The sequence below is a fragment of the Carcharodon carcharias genome, chromosome 14 (assembly GCF_017639515.1).
Source record: "Carcharodon carcharias isolate sCarCar2 chromosome 14, sCarCar2.pri, whole genome shotgun sequence".
NCBI lineage: Eukaryota > Metazoa > Chordata > Chondrichthyes > Lamniformes > Lamnidae > Carcharodon > Carcharodon carcharias.
The window spans coordinates 115468362-115488897 of NC_054480.1; the positions used below are offsets into that span (position 1 = coordinate 115468362).

Here is a 20536-nt window from a genome sequence, read left to right on the forward strand (position 1 = left end):
GTAACGCTGTTGTACTTTGATACAACTACTTTGACATCAGTATGTGCCTGGGTTCTATTTATACTGAATAAAATGTAACCACTGTCACCAGTAAGGATTATCAATTTGAATCATTTTGGAGCTTGAGAGTAAAGGGTTATAAGATGTATTGACTTTGATATCCTGAATTCCAACAATCCTTACAATTTTATTGTGCAACAATTCTCTTAACCCAATCTGGCAACCAACTTAGATACAGTCAGCAGCATATATACCGAAGAGCACTTTTCCTTTTATTTTCACCAAGAATCTAGGCATCAGTCAACCCAAGATGAAATCATAGAGACTAGTAAGTCCCTGGTCCAATCCACAGTCTGTACTGAGTTAGGTTAATTTCAATCAGAACAACAATTAGAGTGCTACAATTCATCTCAGGATCCTACACATCGAGAGACTGATGGGGAGAAATCTGTTAAGCTACTTGCCCTTTTGTCACTATTCAACAACATCTGGAAAATGTACATGTGGGCATGTCAGAATAGGAATAGGCTGAGTCATGATGACTACAGTGGTTAAACAGCCCAATACCATTCATTTTCTAGGTTCACAGTTGATAAATAGCCACTTGGGAGATGTACCTTCTATTAATATACAAACAATACCCTGGCCTTTGGAGAGAGGGTAAGGAGGAATTGGGAAAAAAAACAAAAACAATCTGCCCTTGTACTAAGTAATGTCATTTTTGTTTGTAGTATAGCAAGCTTAGAAATGACCTGGACTTCAAGTTTAAATTAGGAATTCATTGATTTCTGTTTTTTTCCCCACAATTACAAATTATAAATGGGTTTCAAATACCAGTACTTTTACCTTTGACTTACTTATATGTAAGATGAGGACAACTGTTCTAAAATCCAATTGCTATATCTTCAATCAACACAATGTACAAAATAACGTGGATATCTATGCTCTTGATGATGATATGCAGAGTGCCACAACTTCAAGTTTGTACGTAACCTGCATGAATGATTCTGAATTTGTACAGTTGGCTCCACCTATAGCTTGGCAGCTAACTTTGTGAAACCTTTAGAACAACGCCAAACTCAGAGCTTTTAAAATCTATATATTCTAGATGTGGCTGTGTGATTAAATGCATTTCAAGTTTAAGAGCGAATGGAATTGTTAACAATACTGCACGTACATTAGAGAAATTTACACTCACTTCACCCAAGCAGAGTAACCTCAATTATTAGCTTCATGCATACTCAATCTGATTCTAAAATCATCCTCAAATAAGTTATTGGACTACAATATTGTTCTGCAGATTTCTATAAAAGTTCATATCACCATAGGCTTGAAATGCAGTAGTGAGCACAGGTTATCAATTCAAACTGAGCAAAGGCCAATGATACAAGATTAAGTGCGTTTGTAAGGTAGCTCTCAGTGAACGGCTGAGAAGGCTCAAGGGCCATGTGATCTACTCTTGCTCCTATTTCTTATGTGAATATGCATCCCACTTAGCAAATTGCACTCTTTCCAGAAAATGAGTATTATGGGCTTAAACTTCATTCCAAACACGAGTGCATTATCTAGGTTGATGCTTCAGTACAGTGTTCAGAAAATTGGCGACATTTGAAAATGTTGCATACTGCCCCAGTATATTTCTATTCCATCTTTTTATTACAGCACTTTCAGGATCAAAGTCAGAGCCATTGTTTCCAGGACAGTTACTGACCTCATCTTCTCTGGAGATCTTCCTTCCACAGCTTCCAACCTGATACTCTCTCAACCTTGGACGGCCCGCTTCTACCTCCTACCCAAAATCCACAAACAGGACTGTCCCGGCAGACCAATCGTGTCAGCCTGTTCCTGCCCCACGGAACTCATTTCTTGCTATCTTGACTCCATTCTCTCTCCCCTTGTCCAGTCCCTTCCCACCTACATCCGTGATTCCTCTGACACTCTACATCATATCAACAATTTCCAGTTCCCTGGCCCCAACCGTCTCCGCTTCACTATGGACGTCCAATCCCTCTACACATCCATCCCCCACCGGGATGGTCTGATGGCTCTCCGCTTATTCCTCGAACAGAGGCCTGAACAATCCTCATCCACTACTACTTTCCTCCGTCTGGCTGAACTTCTCACACTGAACAATTTCTCCTTAAACTCCTCTCACTTCCTCCAAATAAAAGGTGTGGCTATGGGTACCCGCATGGGCCCCAGCTATGCCTGTCTCTTTATGGGGTATGTGGAACAGCCCTTGTTCCAGTCCTACTCTGGCCCCCTCCCACAACTCTTTCTCCAGTACATCGATGATTACATCGGTGCTGCTTCATGCTCTCGTCTGGACCTGGAAAAATTTTATTAATTTTGCTTCCAATTTCCACCCCTCCATCATTTTCACATGGTCCATCTCTGACACTTCCCTTCCCTTCCTTGACCTTTCTGTCTCAATTTCTGATGATAGACTGTCCACCAATATTCATTACAAGCCCACCGACTCCCACAGCTACCTCAACTACAGCTCCTCACACCCCGCTTCCTGTAAGGAGTCCGTCCCATTCTCTCAGTTCCTTTGCCTCCGTTCTGATGATGCCACTTTCAAAAACAGTTCCTCTGACACGTCTTTCTTCTTCCTTAACCGAGGTTTTCCACCCACGGTGGTTGACAGGGGCCTCAACCATGTCCGGCCCATCTCCCGCGCATCCGCCCTCACACCTTCCTCTCCCTCCCAGAAACATGGTAGGGTCCCCCTTGTCCTCACTTATCACACCACCAGCCTCCACATTCAAAGGATCATGCTCCACCATTTCCGCCAACTCCAGCATGATGCCGCCACCAAACACATCTTCCCTTCACCCTCCCCCCCGGTGGCATTGCACAGGGATCGTTCCCTCCGGGACACCCTGGTCCACTCCTCCATCACCCCCTATACCTCAACCCCCTCCCACAGCACCTTCCCATGCAACCGCAGAAGGTGCAACACCTGCCCCTTTACTTGCCCTGTCCTCACCGTCCAAGGGCCCAAACACTCCTTTCAAGTGAAGCAGCATTTCACTTGCACTTCCCTCAAATTAGTCTACTGCATTCATTGCTGCCAATGCGGTTTCCTCTACATTGGAGAGACCAAACGCAGACTGGGTGACCACTTTGCAGAACACCTTCGGTCTGTCTGCAAGCATTATCCAGACCTCCCTGTCGCTTGCCATTTCAACACTCCAGCCTGCTCTCATACCCACATGTCCGTCCTTGGCCTGCTGCATTGTTCCAGTGAAGCTCAACGCAAACTGGAGGAACAGCACTTCATCTTCTGACTAGGCACCTTAAGCCTTCCGGTCTGAATACTGAATTCAACAATTTTAGATCATGAACTCTCTCCTCCATCCTCACACACTATCTGATCCCCCTCCCCCCCCCACCCCACTTTTTCTTACAATAATTTATATAGATTTTTCTTTTCCCACCTATTTCCATTATTTTTAAATGTATTTCCATCCATTGTTTTATCTCTAACTTTTAGCCTTTTTCGATTCCTTCACCTCACCCCCAATAGGGCTATCTGTACCTTGCTTGTCCTGCTTTCTACCCTTAATTAGCACATTCCTTAGATAATATCACCACCTTCAACACCTCTTTGTCCTTTTGTCTGTGACATCTTTTGGTTATCTCCACCTATCACTGGCCCTTTATCCAGCTCTACTTGTCCCACCACCCCTTAAACCAGATTACATTTCACCTCTCTTCTATTTTTACTTAGTTCTGTTGAAGGGTCATTCGGACTCGAAACATTAACTGTGTTCCTCTCTGCAGATGTTGCCAGACCTGCTGTGTTTTTCCAGGTATTTTTGTTTTTGTTTTGGATTTCCAGCATCCGCAGTTTTTTGCTTTTATCAAAGTCAGATCCAGTTAAAGAAATAATGGGGTCTGAGAGCTATACATTATACAATGCCAGTGTATGCACTCCAAGAACAAACCTATGGATACGTGACCAGTTGGCTTTTAATTGCCCATTAAGAGGTAACTGCAAAACTATTAGCCTTGGTCCAACTAGGAGTACTCCCTGGCTGCTACTTACATAGGTGTTGGTCTATTCAATTTGCCTGATTGTCAGCTTGACATGCTGGTAGGGTAGAAATAGAAGACTTGTTGATGAATTAGAACCCAGCTGCGAATGGCAGTTGCTAAACAGTGTTTTAATTCCCTTTTGTGCTGAGAAATTAATAAAAGGCTTATATATAAATACATAGGATAAGATACAGCACAGAAACAGGCCCATTTGGCCCAAACAATTCATGCCAGTGTCCAGACTTCGATCGAGCCTCCTCTCATTCTTTTTCATCTAATTCTTTCCACTCTCTGGGTAAAGAAACTTCTTCTAAATTTTCTATTTGATTTCCTGATGACTATTTTATATTAATGCTCACTAGTTTTGCTCTTCCCCAAAGAAACCACTTTTTCTGTCAACTATGTCAAAACTTTTCAGAATTTTAAACTTCTCTATTAGGTCCTCCCCAGCTTTCTCCTTACAGGAGGGAAAAAATGAGACCCAATTATGTTGATCCTTTCATGATCAGTAAAACCTTTCCAGTGCCTCTTGTTATGATCTCAGCTGAGGTTACCCCTGGATAAGCCTGATCCCAGAGTGGAACTCAGCCTGATAGATCCTAACTATTATTTGTGTGTTTAGATATGTGGAGGGCAGCTGCTGAGCAGAATCACAGGAGTCAGCTGATGAACTTTTAACAAACGAATAAAACATTTATTCAACAAGGTGAACTATATTACAATACTCCTTCACCCACAACTATACTTCTACAGATATATACAGATTTGTAAGGATAACACAAGTTACAAAAGCTACCTTACACTTTAATGTTCACAGTAAATATACAATCCATGTAAACCAATAGGCACCCTGTGATCAGACACACCACACTCTGAAACCAAGTGACATATGCCATCTCAACCAGATGCTATGGATCTCCCCTCAACACGCACCCGGACACCCCCAGATGCTTGTCACACCATGAGCCAACTAGTCTCACTGCACTTTGTCTTTCACATGAGGGTTTCCAATCTCCAAGAACTCGCTTTGGAATCTTCTCCAAAACCGGCTCGCGCTCTCATACTTCTTCCACAAGGGTTCACCTCCAGGGTTTCAAACCCTCCTTCTGATACTCCTCTCCCTGGGTCACCACATGCATTCAAGCTGTCTTCCACGCACCCTCTCTCATCAACTCAGCCGTCAACAGTACACCACTGTTTCACATGCCCATAGCAAAGAGTTACAGACATTCAGCCGTCTCTTTGGCCCTTTTTGCCTCTTGCGAGCTGTTCTCACTTTAAATCTGCTTTCTGTAGTTTTTGTCTCTTTAAATCTGAAGTTTGCAGCCTTTCTGCCCCTAACTCTTAACTTTATTAACAGGACTTTTTTCCAGGTTCCTGTCCTTCCTTTGACTAGAAGATCTGCTTGGGACTTTCCCCTGTTCCACACCCCTGGATTTTTGGGGTCTTCTCTTTAGCTTGGGACTGGCTATCTGTCCCCTTTGCTCCAGTCTCTCCTGGCAGCTACTTCCAAAACAAACTGTTGTTTCTGTGTGTGTCTGTGGGAGGGACCTGCCTCTCTGGGCCCTGTTGCTAGGCAACAGGCCAATTCTTCTACTCTTGTTTGTTTAACCTAACTGCAACAGTCCTAAAAACCTCATTAGAAATGCAAGCACCTTTTTAAGTGAAACTAAAATTCAATTTGACCTTTTCTTACCACACAAATACAGAAATACAAATCAAATAAAGATTAAAACTAAAACTCATTCCTAACACACAAAAAATACAAATATAACTTAAACTATCTCAATTTCCTAACACTCTATATAATTTTTATAATATGGTAACGAGAAGTGTACTCCAAGTATGGCCAAACCAATATTTGATTTAAAATTTATAATATCTTTTCTACCTTTCAATTCTATCCCTCTAAAAAGAAGCCTTGGTGCTGGGTTTGTTTCTGTTATGACCTTAATCTGTGTTTTTAGCTTTTAGTGATTTGTGTGTTAATACTCTCAGATCCCTTTGCTCCTCCGCTCTATTTACATTCTTACTTTCCATGTAATATGTGACTTCCTTACTTTTCTGAGCAGAACATAACACATCACACTAATAGATGTTGAAATTTATTTGTCAATTATATGCCAGTTTATTAATGTCTTCTTGTAATTTGTTACAGTCCTCCTCAGTGTTGACTGTAGTCCGATTTGATGTCGTTCACAAATTTAGAAACTGTATTCCTGACTCCAAATTCAAATCGTTAATGTAAATTGTGATCAACAGTGGCCCCAATTCTTGTGGAGCTTCACTTTCCACTTTATACCATTCCAAATAGCCACCCTATGCCTCTACACTCAACTTCGTTTTTCAGCTAATTAGCTATCCACTCTGCTGTTTGACCTCTGATTCTGCATGTTCTGACCTTATTCATTTGTCTATTTTGTGGCAACTTATCACAGGCCTTTTTGGAAATCTAGATATATTACATCTACTGTATTATCCCTATCTACTCTCTGTTACCTTTTCAAAGAACATAATGGGGTCAGTCAAGCAAGGCTTTCCCTTTTGAATATTCATTATCACAGTTCTGGTTTGTGGAGTTTTTTTATTTTCTCCTTTGGTAGGGATTCTGTTATTTTTTTAAACTACTGATGTTAAGCTGAATGGTATATTGTTTGCTAGACCTCCTTTCTTAAGTATAGGTAGAAAGTTAGCTACCCGTCAGTCCTCTGGGCACTACACCTATTAATACATGTAATGGGACGTCTGCTATATCTTCCCTAGTTTCTTTCAAAATACACAGCTGCAATTCATTCAGACAAGGGATTTTAGCCTCTGAGTTTGATTAGTTTGGTTAATATTTTTTCTATTTTTATTTGAAACATGGTTATATCATTTCTAATCTCATCTTATGTCTTGGCCAACTGATCCATCTCCCGGATAAATATTGAAGAAAAGTCATTATTGAATATTTCTGCTTTTTTGTTACTGCTGCCCATGATTTCATACTGACCTTAATCCCATTGACATTTTTTTTCTCTAATTTATGTGCCGGTAAAAATTTTACTATTTTGTTTCAAGTTCTTTGATAGTTTAATTTTCCAGTACATCTTTGCCTTTCCAAATGTTCTTTTGACTTTTCCCCTAGTCTCTTCCTTTTCTCCTTTGTCATGCTCTCCCCTGCATCCACATACTTATGCATGACCCTTTCCTTACCCTCAACTTTTCCCTCATGTCTTTATCATAACCTTATTGTCTCATTAATATTTAATTTGTTCTTGCTTTTCAGCAGAATATATTTTTCCTGGGCTCTATTGAATAGTGTTTTAAATGTTTCCTACTGCTATTCTACATCACTGTTCACCACTTTATTTTCCGAAGCCCCTCAAAAGTAGTTTTCCACAAATCTATTACCCTGATCCTTGTCATACATATTTCCTTCTCGGTTATTATCCTAAAATGTAATATATTATTGCTATTGCCTAGACATTCCCCTTTTACTTTCTTAGCCTGCTCTCGTTCATTTGCCATTACCTGATCCAATAGTGAATCCTTCTTAGAAGGCTGGTGAGAGGTAGATACAGTGATTCTTTGTCCACTTTGACAGTGTCTGTCCCTGGGTCAGCAACCTGATTTGGGTTTGTAATTAGCAGCCTGTGTCCATCGCATTAGTTCTTCTGAGGCTATTGGGGTAAAGCCAAAGGCTCCATGGGGATTAAATAATCAGCCGCATATCAGTTTCAGTAAAATGCACTCTCTCAGGTTCTTTTTATAAAGAGTATTAATGAAAGGTCATTCTTGATTATTATTTTTTTAAGTTCAAGGAGGAGCAGCAATGTCTTGTCAACATACTTCATTGCCTTAGATGCTGCATTTGTTGTTAATAAACCTGTACCATAATTCAAAGCTCTGGCCTGATAAGAGCATTTATTTATAAAATCCTGCAGCTCACTGGAAGACTTGTAATATGTCCAGTCATTGAAAAATTTATTTTCAACATATGCACTCACTACACTACCAGTTATTGGTGCACAAAATCATACGCTGGTTCAAATACACTGAGGGTTCACTTACAGGGTATGCCTTTGGTGCTGAGTAAAAGCCTACAAAGTTTTAATTCTTTGGATGAGGCTTCAGATCAAGGGCACTTCTACTCTTAAGAAGCCCAAGGCTCTATTTCGAAGAAAACAGGAAATCTTCACTGTGGTCAACATTCCCTCCTTCAACCAACACCACCAAAAAATAAAGCACCATTCTGCAACATTTGCTGTTCACAAAACAATTGCTACATTTGCTTCCTAATAACAATAGCCAAAAATGTAATTCATGAGTACTTTGAGATGCTTTCAGACACATGGAAAGGCACTATATAAATATAATTCAATATTCAATGATCTGCTGTCCCAGAAACAAAGCCTACATTGGTATTCTATTTCAGTTCTAAGTTTTATTAAACCAGTTTTGGCTGAAGGAACATAGTCAGATCTATGCTTTGAAGAGAACAAACTCACTTTAACAGTTTGATCGAGAGATGCTGTCGCAACACGGGATAGGGGGCCTCCAACTCCACAGTGTATGTCTGTCACTGGCAAGGTATGGCGAGTCCAGACGAATCGGGGTTCAGGCACACGGGCAAAACTGACCTGTAAGATACTAATGGGGAAAAAAAGTCAACACTTCACTAGCTTGCTCCATTCTACATAGCAACAACAGAAGTCATATAAAACTATAACAATACTTTAAAGCATCAGTACAAGCAGCACAATGGGGCACACATTCTGGTCAGAGGGGAGGATATTTAGAGCAGACACATTAAGATTTGCTTACACAGAGAATGCTCAGTAGCTTTATTGGGTTTGCCAGAGAAGAAAAGAAAGAATGCAATTAATGTGGTGCTCTTCAACACTTCTAGACTTGGACTATTCAAAGCACACCTGGCTGCCCTCCTACATTATCCCTTGTTACCCATGTCTTAACTCGCACCAAGTCCCATTCCCCTATCACCCTTATGTTTGTTGAACTACATTAGCTTCCAGTCTAGCAACACCTTGATTTTAAAATTCTCAATATTGTTTTCAAATTCCTCCATGACCTTGCCCTTCACTTTCATCCAGCCCCACAGCCCTCCTGGACATCTGCACACCTCTAATTCTGGCCTCTTGTGCATCTCTAATTTTAATTGCTGCACTATTGGCGTCCATTGTTAATATCTAATAAGTTCTGTTGATGGATGTCAAATACCTTGTAGCTTGAGGTAATAAGGTGAACAAGTGTGTGGTATTGATTAATTAATTATACTTAGATGTGTATACAAAAAGAGTCAGCCAGAGTGAAGTAGTAAACTCTGTGGTAAGCAATAAACAGACTCCACCAAAGCATCCTAGTCTCAATGTCTTCTTACAACCAGTTGCCTAGGCCCCAAGATTTACAATACCCTCCCCTATACCTCTCTACCTTGCTTTCCTCTTTTAAGGCACTCCTTAAAACCCAGCTCTTTGACCAAGCTTTTGGTCATCTGACCTAATATCTCCTTGTGTGGCTTGGTGTCATACCTTGTTTTATAATGCTTCTCTTAAGAGCTTCAAGATGTTTCATTATGTTAAAGGCACTATATAAACACAAGTTGATTCCATGACCACAGGATATCCCAAAGCGCGTTACAGCCAGTGAAGTGTACTTTTGTTATCTTTGAAGTGTGGTCACTGTTAAAATGTAGGAAACGCAGCTCCCACAAACAGTAATGTGATAATGACCAGACAATCTGTTTTAGCGATGTTGATTGAAGGAAAGCTTTTGGCCAAGTTTTTAGAGATAATTCCTCAGAACTTCTTTGAAATAATGCCATAGAATTTTATACGTCACAGAATCTTAACGGCCATTCAGCCCATCATATCTGCACTGGCTCACCAAATGAGCATTATGGCCTAATGCCATTGCCCTACTTTTTCCCCATACCCTTGCACGTTGTTTCTATTCAAATAATCGTCTAATGCCCTCTTGAATACCTCAATTGAGCCTGTGTCCACCACACTTCCAGGCAGTGCATTCCAGACCCGAACCACTCGTTGTGTGAAAATGTTTTTTCTCATGTCACACTTGCTTCTTTTGCAAATCAATTGAAATCTATGCCCTCTCGCTCTCGATCCTTTTACGAGTGGGAACAGCTTCTCCCTATCTATTCTGTCCAGTCCCTCATGATTTTGAACATCTCTATTAAATCTCCTCAGCCTTCTTCTCTCCAAGAGAAACAATCCTAACCTCTCCAATCTATCATCATAACTCAAGTTTCTCATCCCTGGAACCATTCTTGTAAACCTCTTCTGCACTCTCTCCAATGTGTTCACATCCTTCCTATGACATGGTACTCAGAACTGTACACAATATTCCAGCTGCGATCTGACGAGTGTCTTATATAAATTCAGCAAACCTTCTTGGCTCTTGTACTCTATGCCCATATTAATAAAGCCCAGGATACCAAATGCTTTATTAACTGCTCTCCCTACCTGTCCTGCCACCTTCAATGATCTATGCACATATATATCCAAGTTTTTCAGCTCCTGCACCCCCTTCAAAATTTCACTCCTTATTTTATACTGTCTGTCCATGTTCTTCCTACCAAAATGCACCACCTCACACTTCTCGGCATTGAACTTCATCTGCCATCTAACTGCCCACTCCACCAACTTGTCTATGTCCTTTTGAAGTTCCACATCATCCTCCTTGCAGTTTACAACACTCCTAAGCTTTGTATCATCTGCAAACTTTGAAATTGTCCCCTGCACACCAAGATCTAGATCATTAGTATATATCAGGAAGAGCAAGTGTCCCAATACCGACCACTGGGCAACTCCACTACAAACCTTACTCCAGCCCAAAAAATATCCATTGGCCATTACTCTCTGCTTCCTATTTTTAGCCAATTTTGTATCCATGTTGCTAATGTCCCTTTTATTCCAATGAGCAATAACTTTTCTCACAAGTCAGTTGTTATACTGTGTCAAATACCTTTTCAAAGTTCATGCACACCACATCAACAGTGTTACCCTCATCAGCCTTTTCTGTTACCTCTTCAAAAAACTACAGCAAGTTAGTTAAACACGATTTCCCCTTTAAAAATCCATGCTAGCTCTTCCTCATCAACCCATATTTTTCCATGTGACTACCAATTCTATCCCAAATAATTGTTTTTAGAATCTTGCCCATCACTGAAGTTAAACTGACTGGTCTATAAATAGCTGTGCTTATCCTTACAACCTTTTTTGAACAAGGGCATATTTGCAATTCTCCAGTCCTCTGACACCACCCCTGAGTCTAGGGAAGGTTGAAAAATTATGGCCAGAGCCCCTGCAATTTCTACTCTCATTTCCTTCAATATTTTTGAATGCATCTCATCCAGTCCCGGTGCCTTGTCAGCTTTAAGTACTGACAGTCTATTCAACGCTTCCTCCCAATCAATTTTGAACCCTTCTAGTGACAGTTTGCTCATCTGTCACCATGGCCTGGGGTAGCATCTACCTCCTTGGTAAAGACTGATGCAAATTATTAATTTAATATCTCAGCCATGGCTCCTTCGTCCATTTGTAAATTCCCTTTTAGATCCCTAATCGGCCCTACTCCTCCTTTTACCACCGTTTTACTATTTACATGTCTATAGAAGACTTTGGGATTCCCCTTTATGTTGGCTGCCAATCTTTCTCATAATCCCTCTTTGCTTCTCTAACATGCTTTTTCACCTCCCCCTGGACCTTCTGTATTCCTCTTGGTTCTCAATTGTATTTTCTACCTGACACGTGTCATAAGCGCACTTTTTCTTCTTTTTCTCAATTTCAATCTCCTTTTTCATCCAGGGAGCTCTGGATTTGTTTGTCCTACTTTCCCTTGACTATACCCGAACAAATTCTTTTTTGAAGGTAGCCCATTATTCAGCCACAGTTTTCCCTGCCAATCTTTTGTTCCAGTCTATTTGGATCAGCTCCGTTCTTGCCCCATCAAAGTCGGCTCTTGTCGAGTTAATTATTTTTACTCTGGATTGCCTATCATCCTTTTCTGTCATCATCCTAAAACGTACAATACAATGATCACTGTCTCCTAAATGCTCCCCCACTAACACTTGATCTACTTGGCCCGCTTCATTTCCAAGAACCAGGTCCAACACTGCATCTTTTTTGTTAGATTGGACACATACTGTGGAAAATTTTCCTGAACACAATCTGGAAACTTCTGCCCCTTTCTGCCCTTTACACTACCATTGTCCTAATCTACATTCAGGTAATTAAATTCCCCCATTATAACCACTCTATAATGCCTGTATCTCTGTAATTTCCCTGCAGATTTGTTCTTCTACGTTCTTCTCACTATTTGGCAGTCTATAGTCTACCCATCCTCCTGACAGGGTAGACAGGGCTTCAGTTTAATGGCTCATCCAAAAGATGGCACCTCCAGCAGTGCAGCATTCCCTCAGTAATTGGAGTGTCAGCTAGATTTTTGTGCTCAAATCTCTGAAGTGGAACATAACTTGCTGACTCAGAGGCAGAAGTGTTACCAATTGAGCCATGGCTGACAGTTAAGGTTAAGGCCGAGACATTGGGCTGGATCTTCCGATACCAACGGAACGAATCTCGAGACTTTCACCACTGTTGTGCTTTATGATAGATGAAAAATCCTGACCAGTGCACTTCAGATAGGCTGATTTGCGCTGCCCAGGACACATCCCCAACACTGAGCTCAGGGTCAGAGACTTGGGCAGGATGCTAAATACTTACCCAGATACTAACTCCAGTTTAACTTCTGGTATAGCTCAGTGATTAATATCGTAACCCAAACGCCATCCCCCTACATATACCTCTGCCCAACCACATCTCGACCAGAGTGCCTCCACCTCCAACATGACTACACAACCCGAACCCCCAAAACCCAACTACCATCCCTGAACACCCAACCCCACCAACCCACCCCAAAATGCACCCTCCCAAACACCCCACTCCACTGAAACCCTTATGACCATTACAAACTGAACACAGCAGTTGATGTTGTATAAAGAGGGCATGCCCTCTCCACTGCTGCTCCTCACCACTGCCCTCCATGGTTGGCTGACCTGAAGCATTGCTGCTGCTGCTAAAACAGGAAGGTCTGGCTACAAGGATGCAAAAGGTAGGATCATAATTATCTTCACTGTCATTGGCAATATCCTCAGCATCACCACTGACCAGAAGATCTGTGTCAGTGAAATCATTCAGTAATCAGCTCCTGTAATGGAGAGATATTTGGTTTGGGATTGTGAAAGAATGAGTCAAATGAGCTGTGGGATCTTCTTCATACAAAGTGAAATAACGTTTAACCTTACATAAAGTTCTATATACAAGCAGACTAAGCTCCCTCACGCCCTCTTTTACTCTAATGTAAACCTGGTAATGGAAGCTGGAGCAAATTAAGGAGTGCAAAACGAAAGTCTGGAAAAGAGGACTCAAACTAAGCAAAAACAGTCATCATCTTTGCCATTATGAACTCAGCAACTGAAGCCTTAGGGCTTGCAGCAGCAAGAGCTCAGTATTCCATAAAATTAGAACATATAAACCTCAAAAAGCACCTATGTTACTCCTACTCCATAGAAATTGTTATGCACACATATGCTAATGAGAATTTTTTTTGAACAAGTCATGACCATAACAATGCATTACTTTTAACAGTGATACACCACAGGCCATTATTTTAGGCTACCAGCTAGATAATGTATTCCAAAGAAAGCTTAGCATCAGTCCATTGATACTGACAATTATTACTACTACAGTATCTTTCAATTTGCCCTATCCAACCAGTCAGGGACTATAATGCTGAAAACATCTTTTGACAGTTTCTGAAATAAGATGTCAGAGCAAGACAGTTCATTAGCAGTGTAGCTTACTGAATTCTGACAAATGTTATGAGCTGCTGGTTTAAAGTGCTCCTCAGCAGCCAGACCTAAATCCCACAAAAAGAGAACTCAATGCTAAACAGTCAAACCATTCCCAAACCAATATCTTGAATGAACAGCCAAGCCATAATTTAATTTAAAAGTAATGTTTTGGATTTAACTTTTCCATTCCCTTATCTAGCTTGCATAATTCTATATGGTCACCTCTTAGGCACCCCCTATCCATTAGTTTCTCCAATCTTTCCTTATATCTCATTTCTCTACCACCAGAAATTGTTTTGCGGCTCTTCTCTGCAATACCACCAGCTCCTAGCTGTTGTCAATGTGTGCGGCGACACTGAATTTAAGGAGCAGTCTGAAGAGAGCATTATACAGTTCGATCGTAACTTTCTCTAAGCTAAGATAAGTTCAGCTCTTCTGGCAATATAGTTCAGTTGTATTGATTGATTTAAAAAAAAAGAAACAAGAAGCATTTGTCAGCTAAGGTGTGAATGAGGACTAAACTTCACATACACTAAACTTCCTCCTGGGTCCAACATCTAGATCAGTAAGGGACACATGGTCAGAGGGGGGAGATTTCGGCCTGAGTGAAACTGAGTGAGTATATTTGGGAATTTGGTTCAAAGTGGGAATTTGGTGCATGGGGGAAAGCTGTACTTTACTTCTTGTAGTAAACCTTATCTAGTGTCCTGAGTGGGGAGTTCGGTGATGGGTGTGGAGTAGGTGCTATTTTTTTCTTCTACTTTTTTTCAACCTTCAGTATTTGATTTCCACTTTGGTGCAGCAGAAGGAGCAGGTAAACCGGTAGCTGGTGTTATTAGTTTTATCAGTATTGTAAAGTTTACTGGCAATGCCAAAATGTACAGGGAAGTGTAAGCTTTATTAATTATAGCAATTAATTAACACATATTGGAGATGGCAGGGCAGGTGATGCGCTGTGATTGCAGAGTGTGGGAGCTTCTGGATACTGGTGTAATCCAAGGCAAACGCATCGACAATAAGTGCTTGCAGCTGCAGGAACTTCGCCTCAGAGTTATTGAGCTAGAGGCCAAGCTACAGACAATGTGGTATATCAGGGAGGGGGAAAGTTACCTGGACACTTTATTCCAGGAGGCAGTCACACCCCTTAGGATGGAGTCTTCTGATTTGGTCAGTGGTCAGGGGCAGGAGGGTGTGACTACAATTGAGGGGACCCAGAGGGTAGGAGCCTTGGTCCTTGCAATTGTCTAACAGGTTTGAGGTTTTTTTCAGCTTGTTTGAATGAGAGTGGGGGCTTCAGGGTGGATGAGCTAACCATGCATTGCACCTTGGTACAGGAAGCCATTCAAGCAGGGGGAATTACAAGGAATGTAATGGTAGTCGGGGACCATATTGTCAAAGGGATTGATAGCATTCTCTGCAGCAAAGAGCGAGAGTCCAGGCGGCTGTGTTGCATGCCCAGTGCCAGGATTCAGGATATTTGCTTGGGCTTGAGTGGAACTTGCCGTGGGAGGGAGATGACCCAGTTGTCATGGTCCATGTTGGTACCAACGACATAGGGAGGACAAAGGAGGAAGTTCTGCATAGTCAGTGAGGGGAGCCTGGCACCAAATTAAGAAGCAGAACCTCAAAAGGTCATAATCCCTGGATTATTGCCTCAGCCACACGCAAACTGGCATAGGACAAATCAGATTAGGTAGATGAATGTGTGGCTCAAAGCCTGCTGTGGGAGGAGTGCTTTCTGGTTCGTGAGGCATTGGCACCAATACAAAGATATTGGGACAGACTACACCTGAACAATGCTGGGACCTGTTTTCTTGCGAGCCACATAACTAGGGAAGTGGGCAGGGTTTTAAACTAAGTAGTGGGGGCAGGGTACAAACTTGGGAAGATGTGGTAAATCAAAGAATAGAGGCAAGGCAAAAGAGAAAAGTATTATTATGGGAAATGAAAAGCAGATGGTGACAGGAAGAGATAGAGAGTACAATTCTAACAGTAAATCAACTACAGGTTATAAAAAGAATAAAAGGATAAAACTAAAGGCTCTGTATCTGAATGCACGAAGCATTCAAAACAAAACAGATAAACTAAAAGTGCACATAGAAGTAAGTAAGTACAATTTAACAACCATTACAAAGACGTGGCTGCAGGCAGACATGGATTGGGTCCCGAATATTAAAGGGCATAGGACATTTAGGAAGGACAGGATGCGAGGAAAAGGTAGAGGAATGGTTCTATTAGTTAATGATGGTATTAACACAATAGAGAGGGATGACTTAAGTTCAGGAAACCAGGATGTGGAAATGGTTTGGGTAGAGATGAGAAATGGAAAAGGCAAGTCGCTTGTGGGAGTCGTGTACAGGCCCCCTAATACTAACCACATGGTAGAATGGAGCATAAAGGAAGAAATAAAGGGAACTTGTCAGAAAGGCACAGTGATAATCATGGGAGATTTTAATTTACATATAGACTAGAAAAGTCATATGGGCAAAGGTAGCCTATATGAGGAATTCATAGAATGTTTCTGGGATAGTTTCTTAGAACAGCATGTTCTGGAGCCAACCAGAGAGCAGGCTATACTACACCTGGTATCGTGCAACAAAATGGGATTAATTAATCTCATAGTGAAGGCGCCCCTAGGTAGTAGCGACCATAAAATGCTTGAATTTTACATTCAGTTTGAGGGAGAGAGGAGTGGGTCCAAGACTATTAAAAATAAGGGCAATTGAGGACATGAAAGCAGAACTGGCTAAAATGAATTGGCAAACTAGGTTAAGGGATAGGTCAATAGAGATGCAATGACAAACATTTAAGGGGATATTTATGAATAGACAGAATAGATACATTCCAACAAGAAAAAGTCCAAGGGGCAGAGACACCATCCGTGGTTAACTAGAATGGTTAAAGATAGTATCAAACTTAAAGTATATAATTGTGCAAAGATAGGTGGAAGAACAGAAGATTGCACAGAATATAAGGAACAACAAAGGATGACGAAAACATTAATATGGAGGGAAAAATTAGAATACGAGAGAAAGCTAGCCAGAAATATAACAACAGATAAGAGTTTCTATGAATATTTAAAAAAGAAACGAGTTGATAAAGTGAGCATTGGTCCTATAGAAAGCGAGTCTGGAGAATTGATAATGGAAAAGAAAGAAATGGCAGATGTACTGAACAGGTATTTTGTGTCAGTCTTCACTATAGAGGATACAAGTAACATCCCAGAAACAGCTATAAATCAGGGAAGGGAGAGAGGAACTCAGGAAAATTGCAACGACCAGAGAAATGGTATTGACTAAATTGTTGGAGCTGCAGGCCGACAAGTGCCTAGGTCCTGATGGACCTCATCCTAGGATCTTAAAAGAAGTGGCTAGTGAGACTAGTGAGATAGTTGGTGCATTGGTTTTAATTGTCCAAAACTCCCTAGATTCGGGGAAGGTCGCATTAGATTGGAAGATAGAAAATGGAACTCCATTCTTCAAAAAGGGAGACAGAAAGCCAGTTAGCTTAATATCTGTCACAGGAAAAATGTTAGAAGCCATTATTAAAGAAGCTATAGCAGGGCACTTGGTTAAGTTCAAGGTAATCAGGCAGAGTCAACATGGTTTTGTGAAAGGGAAATTATGTTTCACCAACTTCTTGGAGTATTTGAGGAAGTAACATGTGCTGTGGATAAAGGGGAACCAGTGGATGTAATGTACTTAGATTTCTAAAAGGAGTCTGCTAAAGTGCCATATCAAAGCTTATTGCGGAAAATAAAAGCTCGTGGTATAGGGTGTAACATGTTAGCATGGATAGAAGATTGGCTGACAACAGGAAGCAAAGAGTAGACATAAATGGGTCTTTTTCAGGTTGGCGAGGTGTGACATGTGGTGTACCGTAGGGATTACTGCTGGGACCTCAACTGTTTACAATTTATATAAATAACTTGGATGAAGGGATGGCTGCCAAATTTGCTGATGACACAAAGACAAGTAGGAAAGTAATTTGTGAAAAGGACATAAGAAGGCTACAAAAGTATATAGATAGGCTAGGTGAGTGGGAAAAGATCTGGAAAATGGGAAATTGTCCATTTTGATAAGAAAAATAAAAGACAGGCATATTATCTAAATGATAAGGGACTACAGAGCTCCAAAATGCAGAGGAATCTGGGTGTCTTCGTGTATGAATCGCAAAAGGCTAGTATGCAGGTACAGCAAGTAATTGGGAAGGCTAACAGAACGTTATCATTTATTGCAAGGGGGGTTGAATACAGATGCAGGGAGGTTATGTTTCAGTTATACAGAGCACTGGTGAGGCCACATCTGGAGTACTATGATCACCTTTTTTAAGGAAGGATGTAAGTGCATTGGAAGCAGTTCAGAGCAGGTTTACCAGACTAATGCCTGGAATGGGTAGGTTGTCTTATGAGGAAAGGTTGGATAGGCTAGGCTTGTATCCACTGGAGTTTAGAATACTAAGAGGTTACTTAATTGAAACATACAAGATCCCGAGGGGACTTGACAGGGTGGATATGGAGAGGATATTTCCTCTTGTGGGAGAACCTAGAACTAGGAGTCACCCTTTAAAAATAAGGGGTTGCCCATTTAAAATGGAGACAAGGCAAATTTTTTTCTCTGAGGGTTGTGGATCTTTTTTTTATTCATTCATGGGATGTGGGCATTGCTGGCTAAACCAGCTTTTATTGCCCATCCCTAATTGCCCTTCAGAGAGCATTTAACAGTCAACTACATCGGTGTGGGTCTGTAGGCCAGACCGGGTAAGGTAAAGGGCATTAGTGAACCAGATAGGTTTTTACAACAATTGACAATGGTTTCATGGTCATCACCAGACGTTTAATTCCATATATTCATGGAATTCTCTTCCTGAAAAGGTGGTGGAAGCAGAGTCTTTGAATATTTTTAAGGCGGAGGTAGATAGGTTCTTGGTAAGCAAGGGGGTAACAGGTTATCGGGGATAGTCGGGATGCAGATTTGAGGTTGCTATCAGATCATCCAGATTTTATTAAATGGCGGAGCAGGCTCGAGGCCGAATGGCCTACTCTTACTCCTTGTTCATCAGGGCGTAATTAGCAAGGCCAACACCCCTAGTTGCCTTTAAAAAGATGATGGACAGCCATCATCTTGTTCACCACAACTCTCACAACGAACTCTCACAATATTGTTAGATGAGAAGTTCCAGATTTTTGACCCAGCAACAACGAAAGAACAGCAATAAACGTCCAGGTATGGATGATAAGCAACTGGGAGGTGATGGTCCTCCCAGGCACCTTGGTTTTCTAGAACTTCTTTAACAATTTCAATACCTTTTAGGGAGTACGTGAATCACCCTTGCTTATTTCTTATTTTACATTTGTCTTACTAAGTTTATTTTGCCATTGTTCTGCCCATAAACATATTTTGTCAAAATTATGGTAATTTCTGAGGTACATCCTTCAGTTCTATTGGGCTTCCTAGTTCTGTATCATCTGCAAATGTAACCGATCTGCATTGAGTTTCTGAATCCAAGTCATTGATGTAAATATAAAATAGTCCTAACAATCAGTCTTGGAGAACTCCACTCAGAACTTCTCACCAAAGTATATAAATAAAAGAATGAAGGTGCAGCTCAGAATAAGCATTTATAAATTCTATAATGGAGCAACAGCAGCACCAAGAGATAGCACAAGGGTACAAATTTCTTAAAGGTAATCCTGCTTCAATGACAGCAAAGGTTACCAGTACTTGGATGAAGATTAAGAGAAAATAAGGAAAAGTTAACATTTGGTTAGAACTACATACTGAACTCTGTAGCCATAAACTTTATGGGAGCAGGACTGCACGCAGATATGGGAATAGTGAAATGCAAACAGTTATGGGAATGGAGAAGCATAACTTCAGTGGGAATCACTGCAGGTCAATCACATCATAACCCAAAGACATTTGATTCAGATCAGTTTAAAATATTTTCCAGCCTGACCGCCATAAACTGATTAAGCTCAGTTCACATGTAGCAGTCAGTTTGAGGTGTTAGTACGTGTGTTTGTTAAACTTGCAACCATTCATCTGTAAAACCAATTAAATGTTAATAAATTGATAGCAGCCTTACACATAGGCAAAATTAATTGAAGAGCTGCCCAGAAAAGAGGTGGGGAGGTTCCCTATATCAGAAAAATCAAGAAAATAAAGAGCAGACCTTAATCTGGAAACCTGAAGAGCAGGTCTCCATTAGCAAAGTTAAATAAATAGCGAGCCTCTAATGGGGAAATTTTGGTAGTAGTGATCATAATTCAGTTCATTTAGATTTCGCATAGTTAAGGAAAAGGATAAAGATAGACCACAAATAAAAGTTCTCAACTGGGGAAACAAATGTTAATAACCAAAGATGAACTGGAAACAGCTACCTGAAGGTAAACCAGAGTCAGGGCAGTGGGAAGTATTCAAGGAGAAATGGAGAGGGTTCAGAACAAATTTGTTCCTAGAAAGAAAAGGGATGGCACTTCCAAATCTAAAACTTCTTTGTTGTCACAGAGCCGGGGATAGCATAGATAAGGCAAAAAAGGGAAGTTTACGGCAGACATCAACAGCTCAATATGCAGAAGGTCTAGTGAAGTTTATGCTGATTGCCCTTGATTAATCTGTG

At 40.9% G+C, this 20536-nt stretch overlaps 1 protein-coding gene across 1 annotated transcript in view; it reads right to left on the minus strand.

Annotated features, from left to right (window-relative positions):
- Positions 1-20536, minus strand: part of wdr18 (WD repeat domain 18) — a 210055-nt gene that overhangs the window by 162742 nt on the left and 26777 nt on the right. Inside the window, exon 4 of the mRNA XM_041203680.1 lies at positions 8535-8676. Within this exon, the coding sequence (XP_041059614.1) occupies positions 8535-8676 (142 nt within the window). The remainder of the gene's footprint in view (positions 1-8534; positions 8677-20536) is intronic.